At 36.0% G+C, this 20,896-nt stretch overlaps 1 protein-coding gene across 2 annotated transcripts; it reads right to left on the reverse strand.

The window, feature by feature from the left end:
- Window positions 1–438: 438 nt before the first annotated feature.
- LOC113779720 (BURP domain protein RD22-like) lies at window positions 439–1,518 on the reverse strand. 2 transcript variants are annotated; one of them, XM_027325416.1, is made up of 2 exons: window positions 1,449–1,518; window positions 439–1,077 (listed from the first exon to the last, which is right to left on the reverse strand). In XM_027325416.1, exons 1-2 carry the CDS (start codon window positions 1,452–1,454, stop codon window positions 589–591), a joined length of 495 nt encoding a protein of 164 aa, XP_027181217.1. In that variant the 5' UTR covers window positions 1,455–1,518; the 3' UTR covers window positions 439–588. The 2 variants fall into 2 exon arrangements, with proteins under 2 accessions (XP_027181217.1, XP_027181219.1); XM_027325418.1 differs by having other exon boundaries at window positions 439–1,070; window positions 1,442–1,514.
- Window positions 1,519–20,896: the final 19,378 nt, after the last annotated feature.

Genomic DNA, 20,896 nt, shown 5'->3' on the forward strand with positions numbered 1-20,896 from the left:
ATCCTCTAACTCAATGAATATGCATTATTTCAAATCTGAATTTTGCTCTAATATAACCGGTAATATGCTTTGTGACGTTTGGTTTTCATGTCTTAGCAAGTTGAAAAACTAAAAAAAAAAAAAAAAAAAGAAAAAGAAAATAGCAACACATTAGCTTTGCTTGGATTGTGATTTTTTGTAGAAAATTTTTTACTTTTTTCGTGAATACATTTTTTAATCACTTTTTTATTTCATATACATATCAAATTATAAAGTACATTTTTCTACAAAAAATTCTTGAAAACAGCAATCCAAACGGGCGTCTGCTTCTTGAGGACATTAGACTCTTGTCATGTTTGGCAAAGTAAAAACTAAAAATGTCAAGGATCCCTCTTGTTACAAGAAGTTGATGTTTGGGGGTCACTTGAAGATTGCCATTCAGCTGCCATAATACAACCGGTGACGACGAGGCCAAACAAGGATTTATTTAATTTAATCATGGGAAGATAATGACTTGAACACCCAGGCTGAAGAAGACGTATATAAAAACAGCATCAAAGCAACAAATATTGATCAATCTGGAGATGTAAACAAGTTTCTGCAGAATATTTAGTTCTTTGGAACCCAGACGATGTGATCCTCAGGAAGGAAATGGCAGATTGGAACAGTTCCAGGCTTCACATTTAGCAGCTGAAAGGCCAAATGCTTTGGATTCCATTCTGATGTATCCTTGTGACAAACAACCACAGCCTTGACTTTAGCTCCATCAGCACCAACTAAATTAACCATGTATGCATCGGTATTCTGCGTGGTGTGGCAGTAAAAAACCGCGTAGACATAGTTTTGCTTATGGCAAGAAAAAATTGTTTTATCATTGTTGTTCAACTTGGAAACATCCGCAACACCATAATTCTGGAATGTTGCATCTGTTTTATGTGCTTCGCTTGAAACTGCTAGAACATCTTTGCCCAGCTTTGAAGTAGTGAAATCAACCATTGACTCCAGGGAAGTCGCCCACTTCTTGTCTTCCCTTTTCATTGCAGGCGCCTCGCACTCTGCTATGGTTTCTTCAATAATATCGGCTTCTACTGATCGTGGCATGGTTCAAAGTTTTGGCCGAGTTTACTGCCGAGTCAAAGACGACTCGGCTGAATCGTCACTGTCTCGGGCCTCCCGATACGATACCGGGACGATACGATTCCAAAATACTTGATTCGCCGTGACGTCACCGTAAAGGGTTGAAACGGCCGGGTCACACTGAATCACTCCGAATCATCTCGAATCAACTTGAATTTTTATTATTTTTACTAATTTTTTAATTATTATTGTTTATCATATTTTAAAAAAATTTTAAAATATTAAATATTTCAAAAATTCGCGTCTCGTCGAGACCGCGATCAATATGTCGAGACCGATGTGGAACGGTTTAGGCCGCGACCGCGACCACGACTTTGAACCATGAATCGTGGGTTCATTGAGTATTTGTTCAAAATTTCAGGAACGGATTTGGACGAGAAGGGAATGGAATCGGCCACAAGGCCGTGGTAATTTTCGCTGATTCAACAAACTTCAAATTCATGCTTGAGCCGCGATGGAGGTCCTTTTTAAAGAAGAAAACTTTTACTTTCATGCTCGTGTAATTATTGAACATATCATATAATTTATAGATATTGAATAGTTTTGGTGTTCGTTCTTTTGAAGCAGTGTAAAAGGTAAGTTTTGGTATATTACACTGAAAAAAAGAAAATTACTAAGTGGGCAATTGGTGGAATTTCAATAGTGAATCCATAATTCATTAACATGAGATAATATCACTGTCAATATTGACCTTCTCATCTGAACACACTTTATGCGGTCACTTGTACATAATTATTAGACATTAACCATCTTTTCATATATAGCGTTCTTTCTATGGTTTGAGTATCGTAATAGAAAACTTCTATTACAAATTTCTTTTAGGTTTTAGAACTTGGTGAGTGTCTTTCAATTCCCCCAGAACAAATAAAGACTCAACCCAAGCAATAGAAGCAGAATAAATGATAAATAATACGAAAGGAGCATTTCTCAGACAAACCATTGTTTTGGAGATCTCCAACAGCTTTGGGCATAGGAGTGTCTGGAAGCTTGGATTTCCAATAAACTTCAAGATCTGCATGCTTTGCTACAACTAACTCCTAGCTGAAATGTATTTCATAATGCGAAAAAAGAACTTCGTCAGTAAATTTGTACACTACCAAAAGTGCAAGCAAATTATTTATCTAAAAATTCTCATAACTTAATTTTTTTAATACTTAGCTTTACTTCTTTTTTTTTTTTTTGGTTTAGTAATGCATATACTCACACAAACAAAAGGAAGAAAGTAGAGAAGCTTATGAAATTCCACAGTAGTTATGCACACGAGCCACAGTAGAATGCAAGACGGAGTGAAGGCATACAGTACTAAAAGCCAAAATATTTGAGCAACCACAAGAAACTTAGCAGCCTTATTTATAAGCGGAAGAGCCAATTGGCATTGCCAATTGTTAGAGGGGCGAAAGATTTTACTAATGTCTTGGCTGTAATATTCATCGTATGGCAACAATCAAGTATTGACAGCGTTACCTTAAAAATGCACCTTAACCACCATTAAGATTCTTGACAGATAGAATGAAATAGTGAAAGCCAAAATATTTTAGTAAAGATATCACACAAAAATTCGCCGAATTTTTTTTTATATGAATTTTTCTAATGGATAGTTAGTATTCATTAGCACACCTAAATTACACGTAATAAATACATAAAATTACAATTATTGCACCCTATGCATTTAGACAATTTTCCAATAAATTAATACCTTAGCCTCTCTTAATGCCAAACCTTTTTTTATATAAGTGAACTTAATTATCACCACCCTCAAAAAAAAAAACCCCCCTTAATTATCACCTAAATGCGCACCTAAGAAAACTGCCATCTGTACTTTTACTGTTACCTAAATTTGCATCTAAGAAAATCGTCATTCACACTTTTATTGTCACGAGAAGATCGATCCTGAATATTCAAAGTCTCATGTAATACCCCAAATATTGATAAAACACTACCAACTCGATCGTGATATATATGTTTGTTATATATGTTTTACTTGTACCCAAAAGGCTTAAGCTACTACATTCTGCAATTGAAGAACATGGGTTTTGTTATAAGCTTGCAAATTTGATTCGCTTTCGTCAAAGTATATATGAAAATCATATAATAATACAAGGAAACTCATATAACCATTGAAGAGCTTCCCAACTCTTTGATATTCCCCACATCAAAAAGCAAGCAAAGCTCTGCTCCAGGTCCAGGCTTTTTGAAGACCTCACCGTCGATGAGGACCCCACTCATTAACGAAGTGAGTTGCCATTTTGAAGCAGCATCCTGCTAACGGCAATGGAAAAAGCTCTGCTGATGTTAGCAGGAAAACTGTCTTTCAAGAAACGTCAGATTATGGTCCCGACATGAGTCCCAAGTGTGATAATTGCCCGATAGTTCTTATCCATTCATGATTCAAAGTTGCGGTCGCGGCCTGAACCATTCCACATCGATCTCGACATATCGATCGCAATCTCGGCGAGACGCGAATTTTTTAAATATTTAATATTCTAAAAATTGTAAAAAATTTGATAAACAAATTAATTAAAAAATTAGTAAAAATAATAAAAATTCGAATTGGTTCGAAATGAATCGAAGTGATTTGGTGTGATTCGACCGTTTCACCCCGTCACGATGACGTCTCGACGAATTGAATATCTCGATATCATTTCATCACGATATCGTATCGGCGAAAGCCGAAATGGTGCCGACTCGGCCGTGTCTTCAAACCATGTATCCATTCGTCAATGTTGATATTCAGTGATATCCCAGAGAAGTGACACAATCTTGAAGATAATTATCCGCAGGGTCTCTCATAAGGTTTCTGCAATCAAAATCTCTAAACTTTGGACACCAGATTGGAAGTCTTGTACGAACAACTGACGAACAAATTAGTAGAAACGTGGAGCATCTATTCCATGACGATCAGAACCTTCTCCCTACCTTGTAATTAATACTCTTTCCTATTTTCACCTTTTAATTATACTCTTTAGTCAGACGGCTCCAATCGCAGATGCCCATCAAGTACAAAACTAACGGAGCATTTAATAGGTGACCAAAATCGTGGGAAGAACTTCACCCGTCAGCACAAGGCACCTCCACGATAAAGTGAACTACTTTCCATTTTATTACCCAAAAGGGCAACCAAAAAAAAAAAGTAAAAGCACATAGGGTGTACAAAACAATGAAAAGTAAGAGGGCTTTGATAGTTGGAGGGCTTTGAAAATTGGCTAAAATGCTCCGAACACCTAGCTAAAGCGGTAGCAGTTTAGTAGAGGCTTGATCTTTCGCACATGTACAAGGCTGGAGTGTTTCGAAAATTGGGTAATTTAGCATTGATGGATTCGCTGTTGTGCATTTAGTACGTGTAAGGTGGATCACCTTATTGGATCATCTTAGGTAGACAAACTCCTGTCTTCTGATTGAATATTGGTTAGGAAAGTTTTTTTTTTAAAAAAAATATACTGTAGCAAATAGTTTGTTTTTTTTCCCTTTTAATTTTTTAGCCACTTTTTAAACTTTATACATGTGTTATGGTGAGGGGAGAAATGAATTGGATGGTTCGAGAATAACACATGTATAAGGTTAAAAGAATAGCTAAAAATTTTTTTAAAAAAATGATGTATTCGGAGAATCTGGAAAAAAACATTAATCACATGTATCCAAACACACAGTGGAGCCAATCACCTTCTAGGATGTGTCCAGTATTTCTTTCTGCTTACATTAGGGCTTCCAATGACTTCGTTTATGAGTGGAGTCAAAGATTACGCAGTCTTAAAAAAGTCATGAGCGTAAAGTTAGGTGGTTTGTATTGCATTTTTTTAGGGTTTTTGGGGAAAAAATCACAATAATACCATTTAAGATATGATGTATATGGAAAGGGAAAAGGGATGGGTTGAGTAGTGCGGCGGTAAGATGTGTAAGTGAAAATTTTCAGATTTGAAATCTCTCACTTATAAAAAAAAAGTATGATGTATGTAAAACAAAAATATGAATGAAAAAAATGTATACAACAAATAATCACAGAAAATAAAATTATTTTTCCCAAAAAATAATCACCCAAACAAACTATTAAATAGGGCAAAAAACCGCTGTGGTTCTCGAACTTTCAACTTTGCGCACTTTTAGTCCTCCAACTAATGAGTGTGCAAATATAGTCCTCTAATTAATAAAAATGTGTAGTCATAATCCTTCCGTCTAATTTGGCTGTTAAGATGGACGGGATGATACAAAAATAATACAAAAAAAAGGGATAATTTCAGAAACATCCCTTGAGGTTTTCAACAATTTCATTTAGCTCCCTTAAGGTTTTAAAAATTACACATACCTCCCTTATCATTTAAAATGATAATACTACCCTTAAATATTTTAATAAAATTTCCTTGTTTGGTATGTGTATACTTAGAATGACTTTTAAAATCATTTTTCATTATTTTTCCTTTTTTAAAAAAGTTTTTAGCCAATAAAACTGTAGAACTATCACTATCACCTCTAGTTTCTATTGTAACCGAATGTCCAACTAGTGATTTTTTGACGAGTTAACTTTATATGTAATCCAATGTATTTGCTGATTTTTGTTTTCTATTTTTTTGGTATTAAAATTAACAATAAATGAAAAGAAAATGGCCTAAAATAACTATTAAATTATGATAATCCAACTACTCGAAAAATTCATAAACTCTAAATGAATTATTTCAATATTTTTTTATCTTATAAATTTAAATTCATAATAAAATACCATCAAAAGTATCCCATCATAGTGATAAAATTATTATTATTACAGTTGTTTATCAAATAGTAAGTATGGATTTGAAACTTTTGAGACATTTTTCTTATAATTATACTAGATAATCTTATAATTATATGGGGAAGTAAATTAAAACTCATTACACAAGGGTATTTTTGAATATTCATTTAAAAATTTGAACAAGTCAATATTATTTTAAGGTTTTGTTACTAAAACAATCAAATCAAGGGAAGTAAGTGTAATTTTTCAAATCTCAGGGGAGCGCAATGAAATTGTTAGAAATCTCTTAGGAGGTTTTTGTAATTATCCCAAAAATAAATGTCAAGTGAGCAATCCGTGATGCGTTTTCCATCCATCTTAACAGCCAAATTGAACGGAAGGGCTACAACTACACATTTTTATTAATTGGAGAACTATATTTACGCACTTATTAGTTGGAGGACTAAAAGTACGTAAAATTAAAAGTTTGAGAACCGCCGTGGTTTTTTGTTTTTTTGCCCTATTAAATACTTGACCACCTAATTGTAGATTCGATAAAATCCGTCCTCTTATAAGCTTTCTGGATAACAATCCTTGACTACCTAGTAACGTGAGGAAGTAGCTCATAGTTTAATCAATGAACCAGTCATTAAATTTGTCTTTTCTCTTTTTTTATTTTGGTCTGTTCTGCTGTATTGACCACCTCTCCAAGTGGTGCTGATTATTTTTGGGCCCTCTCGCTAATAGCTGAGAAACCAATTTGTCCAGAGGCAAATTAACCCAAGAGATTTAAATTCTTTTTTGATTTGTCGGTTAACTTCTCTAGATTTAAATCTCACACCCTGAAGTTTAAAAAATTTGGAGAATATGCTAGTATACTCTTCTAATTTAGAGAATATGCTAGTATAGTACTCTTCTAATTTAGATTGGCCTTGCCTCTAGTCTAGCCTCAAATATAACACGGTTGGTCCCCTCCTGTTTAGTGTAGTATATTGTGGGTATTACCAATTGAAAACAAAAAACTAACATTTGGGTCCTATGTGATGGCCACACTTATTGTGAAGGACATTAATAGTATCACAGACGTGTGAGTTTAAACTCACAGAAGCCAAAATAAAAAATAAAAAATCTCAAAGGGAGCACCAAAAGTCTACTAACTGCAAAAAGAACCCTTTCAAATCTCCCTAGAGCAAAAATCCATTTATCACACTCTACCCTTTCTTCTAATGCACTTGGAATTGAAACAAGAAATAGATCATTTGGGTTTTTTTGGATTTTTTTTTTTATGTAGGTTCCATACCTGTGATTTGTTCAAACTTATCTAGAGATCATGTTTTGGATGTGGTTGGTAATCGGGTTGCAATAAATTCATGACGGATTTTACAATTTTGGATGTTTGGAAGGGGAAATGTAGAAAATACTCTCGTTTTTGCTCTTAACATGATGAACCAGTGACCTTTTCATCCAAAATTCATCAAGTTACGGACTGTGATAGTAAGTTAAGCGGCCATTCTGCTATTTTCCTACTGTAAAAATATGAAGATGAAATGAAAGATTCTCTGAGATCTGGTTCGACAGACTATTCTCAACCACTAATTTTTTAAGTTTATCATTATCTTATTTTTTTTAATTCCTATCTTTTTAGTATCTTTGTCCTTTGAATTGTAGATTCTTTCTCGTTGTTTAAAATCTCAAATGATGTAAGTTACATTTTTATCCCCACTACATTATTTTAACAAAAACAAATAAATTTAACAGTATGAGACACAATGTATTAATTGTTTATTAATGCGACTGCTCATTGCTATATATTTTCATTCTTACAACCCTAAAAGTCAAAAAGTATAGATGAAAAATGCATAGATAATATTTCTACGATGTATGATTTTGCAGTCCTAATAAGATGTAGACATTGGTTTTATATGTCTAAGAAGAAAACTTTTGACAATATACAAATTTAACTATTAATTTCAACTTCACATGTGAAAGATCATATATATGTGTAGAACCAAGTACATAAATTTGAAATTTTTGGCTAATAAAAAATGAAATAATTAATTAAAGGGTGTACATAATTTAGTTTTGAATAAAATTTTCTTGACATAATAGACAAAGTTTTAACAAGTCAATATCTAATTCTAATGCAATTAATAACAAGTTAAATTTCATAGGTTAATAACAAAATAGCAAGGTCAACAATGTTTAAAGAGTAAAAGTTTAAATTTTTCATAAAGCAAAATTTAGGTAAAAGGGGCAACGCAATTTCTTCAAATCTAATGGAGCAAGAGAAAGATTCTTAATAAAAATTGCCAAAATTTTCTAAGACCTAAAAGAAAAACCGAAAAACTTGGATGGACGGCTGCCTCTCCTGGCCGCCGACTGGCTCCGCCGTTGTGACCAGTAGAATGGAAGATGGTACAGAAAAATTGGCCACATGTTTCGTTTATTGACCCAATAATTGAATGATCATCTTGCTGATGTCCAAAAAAAAAAATATTTTGTTAACATGTGCAGAAAATGTTTCGCCACATCTTAAAGAGCTGATGAGAAACAAATTTAAAGAATTTAATTTTATTACTATTATTGTTATTATTATTATTGGTTTTTTCTTACCAAACTCATGATTGGATAATGGATATAATTGGTTCAATCCATTTAATAAACGGGCATGGGTTTGAGTATACTCAATTATTTATTTATAAATCAATTAAAATTTTACTTTTTTTTTTTTTGCATGTTGTCTGCCAAGAAATAATGGTATTTTATTGTTATTAGAATGAAAAGAAATTTAAATTTATTTGCTTAACACTCAGTAAAAGATGAATTTAAATATATAATTATTTTTAAATGAATATAAATAGGTGATCCGAGTCAATCCATTACTCACTAATTAAATATGTTTAAATATGTTTAATTGAGTTAGTTGATAGGTGAGTCAAAGTAACTTAGTTATGATTGACACCTATGCTCCCTATCATAATTTACGGTTTTTAAAAAGTTGACTATTATATAGTGAGGAGGCGGACATCACAAATCGCACGTGGAATGTTCTTTTGTGCTCCAATTTGAACAAATTTGATTATCTATCTGGTACTGCAAGTCATATGTGATAAAAGTAAAAGATGGAGAATGGATTTTTGTTCTTCTGAAGTAGTATATAGCATTTATTTTAGTATTTTACAAGGAAAAAAGAAAATTAAATAAGTAGAACATTGGTGAAATATTCGGGTAGGGACTCCAAAGCTCATAAACACGCACGAACACTTGGGGAAAAAAAAACAGATAGAAGACCAGATGAACTGTATTTGTCCGCATTTTATTATGTGAAGTTTTTGTCTGTTTTTTTTTTTTAAAGTGAAACTAGAGGTTCTCCATTACAATTTTTTCTTTTTTTTTTTTTTAAAAAAAAGGTCTTTGAACTTGGTGAGTGTCTTTCAATTCTCCCAGAATGCAAGGGGGGAAAAAAGGACTCAACTCGAGAAATAGAGGCACCTGAATAAATGGTATTCTATATAGGAAGGGCACTTGGAATTCCAACAAGCTTCGAGGTCTGCATTGCTTGCTACAACCCCTAGATGAAACATATTTCATGATACTCAAAAAAAGTTCATCGGAAAGTTTGTGCACTGCCCAAATTGCTAGGAAATTGGCGGAAGAGCCAAGTGGGATTGCCAATTGTTTGAGAAGGGGAAAGTTTTGACATGGTGGCTGTACTATTCATGGTACGGCACCAATCAAATTTTGACATAGCTACTCTAAACATGCACCTTATCTAAGAGTCGGCTTCTTGACGGGGACAGTGAAGATAATACATACATTAGTGGGATTTCACAGGAAATTGGCCTCATTTTTAGATAAATGAACTTAATCATCACATACAATTAAATGTGTACCGAAGAAAACTGTCATCTGTACTTTTATTGTCACGAAAAAACTACCAACTTGTAACATTGAGAATTTGAGTATCTAGTAGTATACCTAAAAAAGAAAAAATTCCATTTGAGTACCACCTACTAAAATTGAGAACTCGAAGAACATTAGCCTGTTTGGAACCTGAGTTTTTTGGGAGTTTGTTTAAAACTTTACTGTAGTGCACTGTAAAAGTTTTTAAAAAAATTTTATAGAAGTTTTTGTAAGGTGAAAATTTTTTTTGTAGAAGTTTTTGTAAGGTGAAATTTTTTTTTTCTCTTTCTCTTTCTTTCTTTCCTTTTCTTTCCTCTCTTCTTCTTTTTCTTCTTGCTTCCCCCTTCCCCTTCCCCGTTACCTTGCACCAGCAACTCCCTTTCCCCCCTCCCCCGGCCCACCGCACTGCCCTCTCTTTCCCCCTTCCCCCCCACTGCCCTCCCCGGCCCCCCTCTGCCCTCCCTTTCCCCCCTCCCCCGCCACTGCCCTCCCCTCCCCTCCCCCGCCACCGCACTGCCCTCTCTTTCCCCCGCCACCCCTTTGCGCCGTCTTTCCCCCTTCTCCCGCCCGCCACCCTCTGCCCTCCCTTTCCCCCGCCACCGCTCTGCCTTCCCTTTCCCCCTTCCCCCCGCCCTTTGCCCTGCCCTTCCCCTACAACCCAACCGCACCAGACGATGGCAGGCCCAGGCTCGCGACCAGACGCAGCCCAGGCTCAGCCTTTCCACTTCTCCACAGCGCACCAGAAGCAGCCCGGGCTCACGACCCAGCCACAACGTGCGCGCAGGATGGGGGACGAAACGGCGGTGGTGTGTTTTGGGAACCGGCGGTGGTGTTGGGTTGGGATGGGGGAGGAAGAAGGAAAAAAGGGAAGGGAATTTTTTTTGGTGTGTTTTGGGTATTTTGAGGTGTGTAGGTAAAAAATTTTGAGAAGTTTTTTGGGATTTCTGTAGTAAAAGTTGTTAAAAAATTAGTAGGTAAAAAACTTATCCAAAAAATTGGGTTCCAAACAGGGCCATAATACAGATGTAAAAGTGGGCTACATGATATATACATGGATGAGGAAATTGTGGGTAATGTTGAGGCAACAAAATAAATCAAAATGTGGAATCTCTTATCTATTTAAGTAGTTTTGTTATGTTTTACTTGTACCTAAAACTATGACATTCTACAATTAAAGCATATGGTTATTGTTATGAGCTTGTAACTTCATTTCCTTAAACATCAACTATGCAGCGATTAGTTTTAGCTAAGCATCAAGCTATGCAAAACATACTTAGATAAGTTTGGTATACACGCTGAATTACATTCACATAGTATTACTCCACCTATAAATAGCGATTCTAAATTATGATATTTTTAAACTATAGACACAAACATGAAAATTCTTAAAATTAAAGAGATGAATAATCCATAAGTTTGTTTTTGTCGCTAAGTAGTAAATCACTTAGGATGGGATTTTCCATATAGTATATTTCAAGGCACATAAACACAATAATGTTTGATGATGTAAGAAAAGTCTAGATGAAAATTATATAATAACACAAGAAAAGTCATATAAATTGAATATACTAATATTAGTTCTAGGTATTTGCATTTTACATGGTATGGGCTTCCTAAGGAAATGTCGAGAATATCCTTTTTGAAAAACTAAAATGATTGAAGTGATCAAAATAAACAAATGTAATATGCACGGCACTTTAATCCCTCGTGGTTTTGTATTTTACTACATAATCCCATTATATTTTAATGCTATACCACAGAACCCCCAAATGATTTTCAAAATACATAACCCTCTATAGTTAATTAATAATTTTAAACTTTACAAATGAGTACTTTTGTCGTCTTAGTTGATTTTATTATGAAATACAAATTTTGTCACTTTGAAACTTTAGTTCAAATTATGAAAGGATTATATATAATTTTTCAAATCACAAGAGAATTATGTGAAAAAACACTAAATCATAAGAAGGTAAAGTATATTTTATCCAAAAGTTAAATTTACTAATATTTGGGTCCCATTTGAGGGCCATATTTATTGTGAGATAGTCCATTAGCGTCGGTCCATATTACAATTTGGAAGTATTGATGTCAAGAGGATTGAACTATAAGACTACTTTTCAAAAAAAAAATCAATAAAACTACTTTCTTTTAGTCCAAACAAAATATCAAAAAAACCTACTAAAAAGTTTTTCAAATAATTTATACTTAAAGTTTTTCAAAGGAAATAGTGTAAAGGTGGTGTCAAGCAGCTGGGTTAATAGAAGATGGAAGAAGAGCTAACTCGTGCTTTCAGCAAGTTTGAGCTCTCTTAAACGGAGTTGGAAGGGGTGGATCTTTGCTCGGATGATGTCAGTGAAGGAGTCAAAGATTGCAGCAGGAGTCTGGTAGGCAGATTGATAGGAGAGAAAGTGGCAAATTTCACAAGGGTTAAAATTTTCACCAACCATGCGTGGGGATATCCCAGAAATTTGGTGGTAACTGAGCTCGGCCCTAACCTCTTTCAATTCCAGTTTGAAATTGATGATGAACGGGAAAAAGTGTTAATGGGAGGTCTGTGGGTACTGGACAATCAGGTCCTAGTGATTAAAAATTGGGAAATGGGATGTGAAAGAAAGCCCCAGTTTTTTAGATATACCTACTTATGGGTGCAGGTATGGAATCTCCCTGTTCACTAGCTATGTAGGACAGTGGGGATTAAGCTAGGAAAACTTTTCAAATCAGTGAGAGAGGTTATAGTTCCACCAGGGGGGAAAAGAGGGTAGACATATGAAGATAATGGTAGAGGTGGATGTGCAACAACCTCTTCTCAGAGGCACTTTGGTGAAGCTTGAGGGAGTGAATACATGGGTGGAATTTAAATATGAGCGATGTCCGGATTTTTGTTATAACTGTGGGATAGTTGGCCACGGTGACAAATCTTGCACTGGGGAATGGAAGGAAGGACAATCCGATAGGGAAGATCAATATGGAGCGTGAATGAGAGCGGGGAATATCATGACCTCCCCTTTGAGAGCATACAAAGGGGCCGAGGCTGAGGTAAAACAAAGAGGTATGGTGGTAGCAGTGAGTAACAAAGACCCAGGAATTCATGTAGGAACTTCTAAGAAGAAGGGTGTTAGGGGTACAGCTGGGACGAGTAGTAATAGGGGTGAGAATGAGAGTAAGAATAGGGAGCAGAATAAGGAAGCTATGGAGTGGAAGTGGAGGGAAATTTTGAGAGAAAACAAGGAGCTGGATAAAAGTGTGGAACAAGGTGAAGGGGACGGGGAAAAACAAGTGAAAAGAAAAGAGCCAGTGGAGAATGAAAAGATAGAAATCAGCAAGGTGATTGTGGAATTGGGGAATAGGGAGAGTCGAACTTCTGATCATGCTCCAGTGGATATGATGATGGAGACTGTGCCAGGGCAGGAGAATTTGGATATTCTTGAAAATGGTGGCATAATAAGTCAAACAAATGAGAGTGGAATTAAAGGTAGCAGATCACCAGTAAACGAGAGCATACAAGGGAAGGGGAAATGGAGAAAAAGCTCACGAATTAAAAGAGCTCCATTACGAGACATTACTGGCAGAGAGCCAGTGTGCTCGTTTGGAGAGAAAAGGAAAGTGATGGTGGATAATCAAGAGTTGGATATTATGGAGGAAGATGTGGATGAAGGCACGAGGTTCAAGATGGCAAAAAGGGATGAAGGTACTGGTAAACAAGGAGGGGAAATGGAGGCTAACCCCGCAATGCCTCCACCAGCGAAAATAAAGCTGGCGGTGTGGAATTGTCGAGGAGCAGGAGGCCCCTTGACAATTCCCCAATTGAAGGAGGTACTTCACCTCCACTCTCCTAGTATTTTATTTTTGTGTGAAACAAAGAACCAAGAGGCTTTTATGAAACAAGTGCAAAAAAAAGTAAAGTTCGAGAATAGTTTTATAGTTAATCCTAAGGGTAGAGCTGGGGGGTTAGCTTTATTTTGGAAGGAGGGAGTGGTATTACTGGATGTGCATGGCTCAGATTGGTATATTGCAGTGAAAGTAGTGGACAATGAAACAAATGATAGCTGGTGGTTTGTAGAGGTGTATGCAAGTACGGAGGGTAGAGTTAGGAAACATCAGTGGGAAATAATTGAGGAAAAAAAACGAGAATGGGGTGAGAAATGGGCTGTAATGGGTGACTTTATTGGCATTTGCTCTAATGGAGAGAAATGGGGTGGGAATGAAAGATCTGAGGGAAGTTTTCGGGACTTTAAGGGCTTTATTTCTGAGAACGAGCTAGTGGATATTGGGATTGTGGGGATTCCATGGACTTGGTGCAATACATGGGAGGGGGGAGGTAAAGGAGAGGTTGGATAGATGTTTAGGAAGTGTGGGATGGACGCAAGTCTATGAAAAGGTAACCTGTGAGCATATTGAAACCGAGGCCTCTGATCACTGCCTACTAATGGTGGACACAAAACCGCAACAAATGAGTGGGAAAAGACGATTCTTCTTCGACCACAGATGGGCGAAAGACAAAGCTACTGTGCCTATGGTTCGCACAGCGTGGGGAAAAGAACAAAATGGATCCAGGATGTATAAAGTTACAAGAAGAATTAAGGAGTGTAGAGTAGCATTGATCAAGTGGAACAGAACAGCAAAAGGTAATGCAAAGCTGAAAATCCAGGAAATTAAGAAGCAATTGAAGGTCACAAGAGTGCAACAGAGGAGTCATTGCAACCTTGAAGATTTAGCTAAGCAAAGCTAACAAGGAAGAGGAGCTATATTGGAGTCAGAAGTCCAAAAGCAGATGGCTCAAGGAGGGGGACAAAAACACTGCCTTTTTCCATCAAAGTGTCATGGCTAAAAGGAAACGAAACAGAATCAGTGTTCTCCAAAAATCTGATGGGGAATGGTGTAGGAGCGACAAGGAAATTGAGAAGGAAATGTGTAACCACTACAATGAACTTTTCACCTCCAACAATCCAACAGAGTTTGAGGATGTGCTACAAGGCATACCGTGCACTATTTCCAATCTCATGAATGCACAGTTGATTAAACCTGTGGATGAGGGGGAGATTACACAGGCCATTTTTTCTATGTTCTCTAACAAAGCCCCATGAGTTCATGGTATGTCCCCGTGTTTGTTTCAATCTTACTGGAGCATCATCAATGTTGACATTGTCCATGCCATTTCTACCTTCTTTCATACGGGCAATCTTCTTAAGACCATCAATGAGACCATCATTTCCTTAATCCCCAAGGTTGACAATCCTATGATGCTTGCTAACTTCAGGCCTATTAGTCTTTGCAACGTTTTGTATAAAACCATTTCCAAGATTTTGGCTAATAGACTGAAGAAGGTCCTTAAGCATTGCATTAGTCCATCACAGTCTGTATTTGTTCCTGGCCGGCAAATTTTAGACAATGTTATCATTGCTCATGAAATTTTACATTTCCTTAAAAGTAATAGAGCTGGTAAGGTAGGCTTCATGACCCTTAAACTTGATATGTCTAAAGCCTATGATAGAGTGAAGTAGAAGTTTCTTGGTAGAATCATGATGTAGATGGGTTTCTGTCCCACTTTTGTTCGTTGGATCATGACCTGCATTTCCACGGTTTCTTACTCTTTCAATTTAAATGGGCAAAAAGTGGGTAGTGTGAAACCTTCCAGAGGGATTAGACAAGGAGATCCCTTATCTCCTTATTTATTATCTGTACTGAAGGGCTTTCAAACCTGATCAAGAAAGCTGTGGATAACAAGCATTTAACTGGAATCAAAATTTGCAAGGACAGTCCTATGGTATCTCATTTATTTTTTGCAGATGACTCCCTACTGTGTTGTAAAGCAAGTAAAAAAGAAGCTCAAAAGCTCAAGGAGGTACTCAAGATTTATGGACAAGCATCTGGACAAGTAGTAAATTTTCATAAATCTGCTATGTTTTTCAGTAGGAATTCTCCCAAGAGAGTTAGAGGGGAAATTAGTAAGGTGCTGGACAATATGAAGGAGGCGCATAGTGGCAAATATCTAGGACTTCCGATGACGATTGGGAGAGATAAAAACCAGGTTTTTGGATTTCTGATGAACAACATTAACAGTAAACTCCAAGGTTGGAAACAAAAATTGCTTAGTCAAGGGGGTAAGGAAGTTTTGATCAAAGCAGTCATCATGGCCATGCCAACGTATATCATGTCCTGCTTTAAATTACCCAAGGGTCTGTGTAAGGCTGTTTGTGCTAAGATTGCGAGGTACTGGTGGGGTGGTGGGGAACAGGAAAAAAAGGTGCATTTAGATGGAGTAAGCTTTCTGAGGTGAAAGGGAAAGGGGGTATGGATTTTAGAGACCTGGAAGCCTCCAATTTGGCTATGCTTGCAAAACAAATTTGGAGAATTGTGATCAATCCAAATTTGTTAGTAAGCAAAGTCTTGAAGGCTAGGAATATGAAGGAGGAGAATTGGTTAGGACAGCAACCCTCTAACAATGCCTCATGGTGCTGGAAAAGTATGCACAAGGAGGGGAATTGCTTCAAAAGGGGTTATGGAAGAGGGTGGGAGATGGGAGGTCAATGAGGATTTGGCATGATAGATGGATACCTGGGTTGGTGGATGGAAGAATTCACACAGCTAAACCAGTAGGATGTCAACTTGAGTTTGTTAATGAGCTTATAGAGGGAGGGAAGTGGAACATTGATCTTTTGCAGCATTGGTTTCATGTAGATGTCGTGAACCATATTACTAATATTCCACTTAGTTTGTATGACAGGAAAGATAGATTATTCTGGAACTTCAGCAAGTCTGGAATCTACATTGTGAAGACCGGATATGTGATTGCTAAGGAAGAAAAGGAAAAAACGAATCAAAGGCTAGCACCTGATCCGGAAACCAGTTGGGAGATAAGAAAGCATACAGTTTGGAAAACTTTATGGAGCCTAAACATTAAGCTGAAATTGAAACATTTTTTATGGAGATGTCTAAAAAACGGATTGGCTACTAATGAAGCTCTCGACAAAAGATTTGGAATAGAGAACAAGATTTGTCACTGCTGTGGGGAGGACACGGAAACCATTGAACATATCTTCTTCAACTGCCCAACAGCGCAAGTAATATGGAATATTGCACCTGTACAGTGGGAAGGGTTGGCTAAACTTCAAGGCAACCTGTGGAGATGGTGGGAAGCTGTGTTGCAAGCAGCAAAAGAGACTCAAGGTGTAGGCAGAATCCAGCTTACAGCAAACATCTTATGGCAAATCTGGAAAGCAAGGAATAAGTTTACTTTCCAGTGTGAAATAGCTGATGCAAATGTAATTGTAGACAAGGCACAACAGGAATGGATCGAATATGAGGCAGCAAAGGAGTCAGACACAGGGACAAATTCTGCACCAGAAAAGGCAACACCAGTCCAGCAGCGTTGGGAACCTACTAAGGAAGGAACAATAAGGATCAATACGGACGCTACTATCTCGACTAAAATGGTCAGATCAGGTCTTAGGATCATTGCAAGGAACTGGCGTGGAGAATTAGTGAGAGCGAAAGGAATCACTGCGAGGAGGAAAGGAATTGCAGCCACTGAAGAAGCTCTAGTAATCAGAGGGGCGCTCGAAATGGCTCAGTTTGCAGGATGGACAAATATAGAAGTCCAATCTGACTGCAAGCATGTAGTGAGCCTCATCAACACGGACAATGTCCAGGACTGTAGTCTTCAAACAAAATCCTGGAAGACATTGACGTTCAGAAGAAAAATTTTGAAAGATGCGCTTTCACTTTTGTACCTAGAACGGTGAATCAATGTAGCCATGAATTAGCTCAGTTTGCAACAAAGGCAACTAGAAGCTTTGAATGGGAAGGTTCTTTCCCAACTTGGCTTTCAAGGCTAGTTAGAAAGGATATGGGGGTAGTTACCCCTTTTTGTAATTAACTCTTGTAATTTCAAATGTTGATATATATATATATATATATATATATATATATATGAGATTCTCGTTTGTCAAAAAAAAAAATGGAGCCAAGTGGGATTGCCAATTGTTTGAGAAGGGGAGAGGTTTGATATGGTGGCTGTACTATTCATGGTACGACACCAATCAAATTTTGACATAGTTAGTCTAAACATGCACCTTATCTAAGAGTCGGCTTCTTGACAGGGACAGTGAATATAATACATACATTAGTGAGATTTCACAGGGAATTGGCCTCATTTTTAGATAAATGAACTTAATCATCACCTACGATTAAATGTGTACCTAAGAAAACTGTCTTCTGTACTTTTATTGTCACGAAAAAACTGATTGGTGAAAATACTACCAACTTGCAACATTGAGAATTTGAGTATCTAGTAGTATACCTAAAAAAGAAAAAATTCCATTTGACTACCACCTACTAAAATTGAGAACCCTGAGAACATAATACAGATGTAAAAGTGGGCTACATGATATACATGGAGGAGGAAATTGTGGGCTAATGTTGAGGCAACAAAATAAATCAAAATGTGGAATCTCTTATCTATTTAAGTAGTTTTGTTATGTTTTACTTGTACCTAAAACTATTACATTCTACAATTAAAGCATATGGTTATTGTTATGAGCTTGTAACTTCGATTCCTTAAACATCAACTATGCAGCGATTAGTTTTAGCTAAGTATCAAGCTATGCAAAACATACTTAGATAAGTTTGGTATACATGCTGAATTACATTCACATAGTATTACTCCACCTATAAACAGCGATTCTAAATCATGATATTTTTAAACTATAGACACAAACATGAAAATTTTTAAAATTAAGGAAATGAATTATCCATTAGTTTGTTTTTATCACTTAAGTAGTAAATCACTTAGGATAGGATTTTCCATATAGTATATTTCAAGGCACATAAACACAATAATGTTTGATGATATAAGAAAATTCTAGATGAAAATTATATAATAATACAAGAAAAGTCATATAAATTGAATATACTAATATTAGTTCTAGGTATTTGCATTTTACATGGTATGGGCTTCCTAAGGAAATATCAAGAATATCCTTATTTAAAAACTAAAATGATTGAAGTGACCAAAATAAATAAATGTAATATGCATGGCATTTTAACCCGTCATGGTTTTGTATTTTACTACATAATCCCATTATATTTTAATGATATTAACCCCCATGTGATTTTCAAATATATAACCCCCTATGGTTAATTAATAATTTGAAACTTTATAGAGAAGTACTTTTTACATTTTAGTTGATTTCATTATACAATATAAATTTTATCATTTTGACACTTTAATTCAAATTATGAGAGGATTATATGTAAATTTTCAAACCATAAAAGAATTATGTGAAAAAGGCTAAATCATAAGGAGATAAAGTATATTTTATCCAAAAGTTAATTTTACTATATTTGTGTCAGGGCCATATTTATTGTGAGATAGTCCATCAGCGCAGGTCCATATTACAATTTGGAAGTATTGATGACTTGATGTCAAGAGGCTTGAACTAAAAGACTACTTTTTTAAAAAAAATAATAATCAATAAAACTACTTTCTTTTAGTCCAAACAAAATATCAAAAAAACCTACTAAAAAGTTTTTCAAATAATTTAAACTTAAAGTTTGGTGCTACTTGGACTTTTCTAAAGTGCTATAAAAAACTTTTTTTTTAATGATATTAACGACAGCAGTGGTTGGGATTACCTACTTTAGTTTGCCGCCTTTTAGGCCCTATTGTAAGAAGAAGAAAAAAAGGAAATTAAAAGAACTTAAATACTAAAAAATGTCAAGTAACAAAATGTACCTTTTTGTGTAGTCAAATTGGAACTACAAACAAGGAAGTAATGTGACTATTTTGGGAAAATCTTAAATAGTAGAGGATTAAAGTGAAATTCACCGTCTCTTTTTTCTCCTGTTCTCGAGAAAGTAATTTTAAATCAAACCAGCAATGATTGATTTTAAGCTCACGGCAGCCCTTGAATAGGCTCACCTCGAGCACTCAGCGGGTTCACGACAGAAAACAGATGAATATACAGAGGTTGTAATCCAGGAATATTTATTAAGGACTAAAAACAATTGAATCCTACAAGTCTCAGACAGTATAGTAATTGCCCTTCACTTTCTTCGTCCTATGAGTCTGGCCCCATTTGCTCCTCATTTCTGTTTGTTTTTGTGTCAAAAGCATATGCAGTCTGCTCGAGACAATTCCAAGAAGGGGTCCATTTTCTTGAGCCGTCTCGACTCAAGTGCAGTAGGAATCAAGATGAGAAAGCTTCATTGAATTCTTCACATAGCGCCAATTTTGAAGCTACCCTTCACTTTCTGCGTCTCTAATTCTGGCCGATTTGCTTATCAATTTTGTTTGTTATTGTGTCACGCACATGCAAGTCTAGTCCAAGAAGGTGTCTGTTATCATGTTCCTATTCAAGTATTGCAGTCATGCTGCTCTGGAGTAAGACTCCTTTCTTCAAACGAAAAGAAATATTAAAGGGTAAACTACCTTTTAATCATAACTATATTTAAGATTTTCCCTCATAATTTCTCTTACCTTTGACCCTTTACCTTTAGGATTTTTACTCATAACTTCTCAAAGGAAGGGTACGTTTTGATTTCCTTTTTCACTTTTGATTTCTGTTTTATTCTTCAGTTTTATTTATTCTCCTTCCTCAGAAAGCCCTGAGAAGCAACACCACATGCAGCCATGGCCCATGGCTGCAACTTATAGTAGTAATATACTAAAATAAAGAAACCTACTGCCTATAGTAGCAAAAAATTAATTTGTTGGGGTCATCTGAACCCAAGGCTTTCAACATAGAAAGATGCTATCTTGACTTTTTTGATGTGCTATATTTTTTCGGATGACCATCATGGTTTTATTCCAGAAATGAAAAAACAGGCAGAAGATCAAGATTGTGAATCTATGATTTCGTGGGAATTTAATTCTTGAGAGAATCTGTTTTAGGGTGTCCACTAGGTATGCCTCAACTTCATATATTTCCAGCTTTCAGGCCAGTCCTCTACTTTAATTTAGCAAGAAAAGCTTATAGATGCTTATCATCCTTCAGGTTCATGTCACCGTCAAAAAGCAAAAACATGAACTAAGGTCTGCAACCACTGTAGCCAATACATTAATCCTCCTTCCCAGATTAAAACCAAGAAAGAAAAAACTTGTTTCAGTGGCAAGCGTGAGTTTCTGTTCAAGGGAATAGGGATAGCCATTCATCAAGGCTTCTAGTCTAAGTATTTGTT

The sequence above is a fragment of the Coffea eugenioides genome, chromosome 8 (assembly GCF_003713205.1).
Source record: "Coffea eugenioides isolate CCC68of chromosome 8, Ceug_1.0, whole genome shotgun sequence".
Classification (NCBI taxonomy): Eukaryota; Viridiplantae; Streptophyta; class Magnoliopsida; order Gentianales; family Rubiaceae; genus Coffea; species Coffea eugenioides.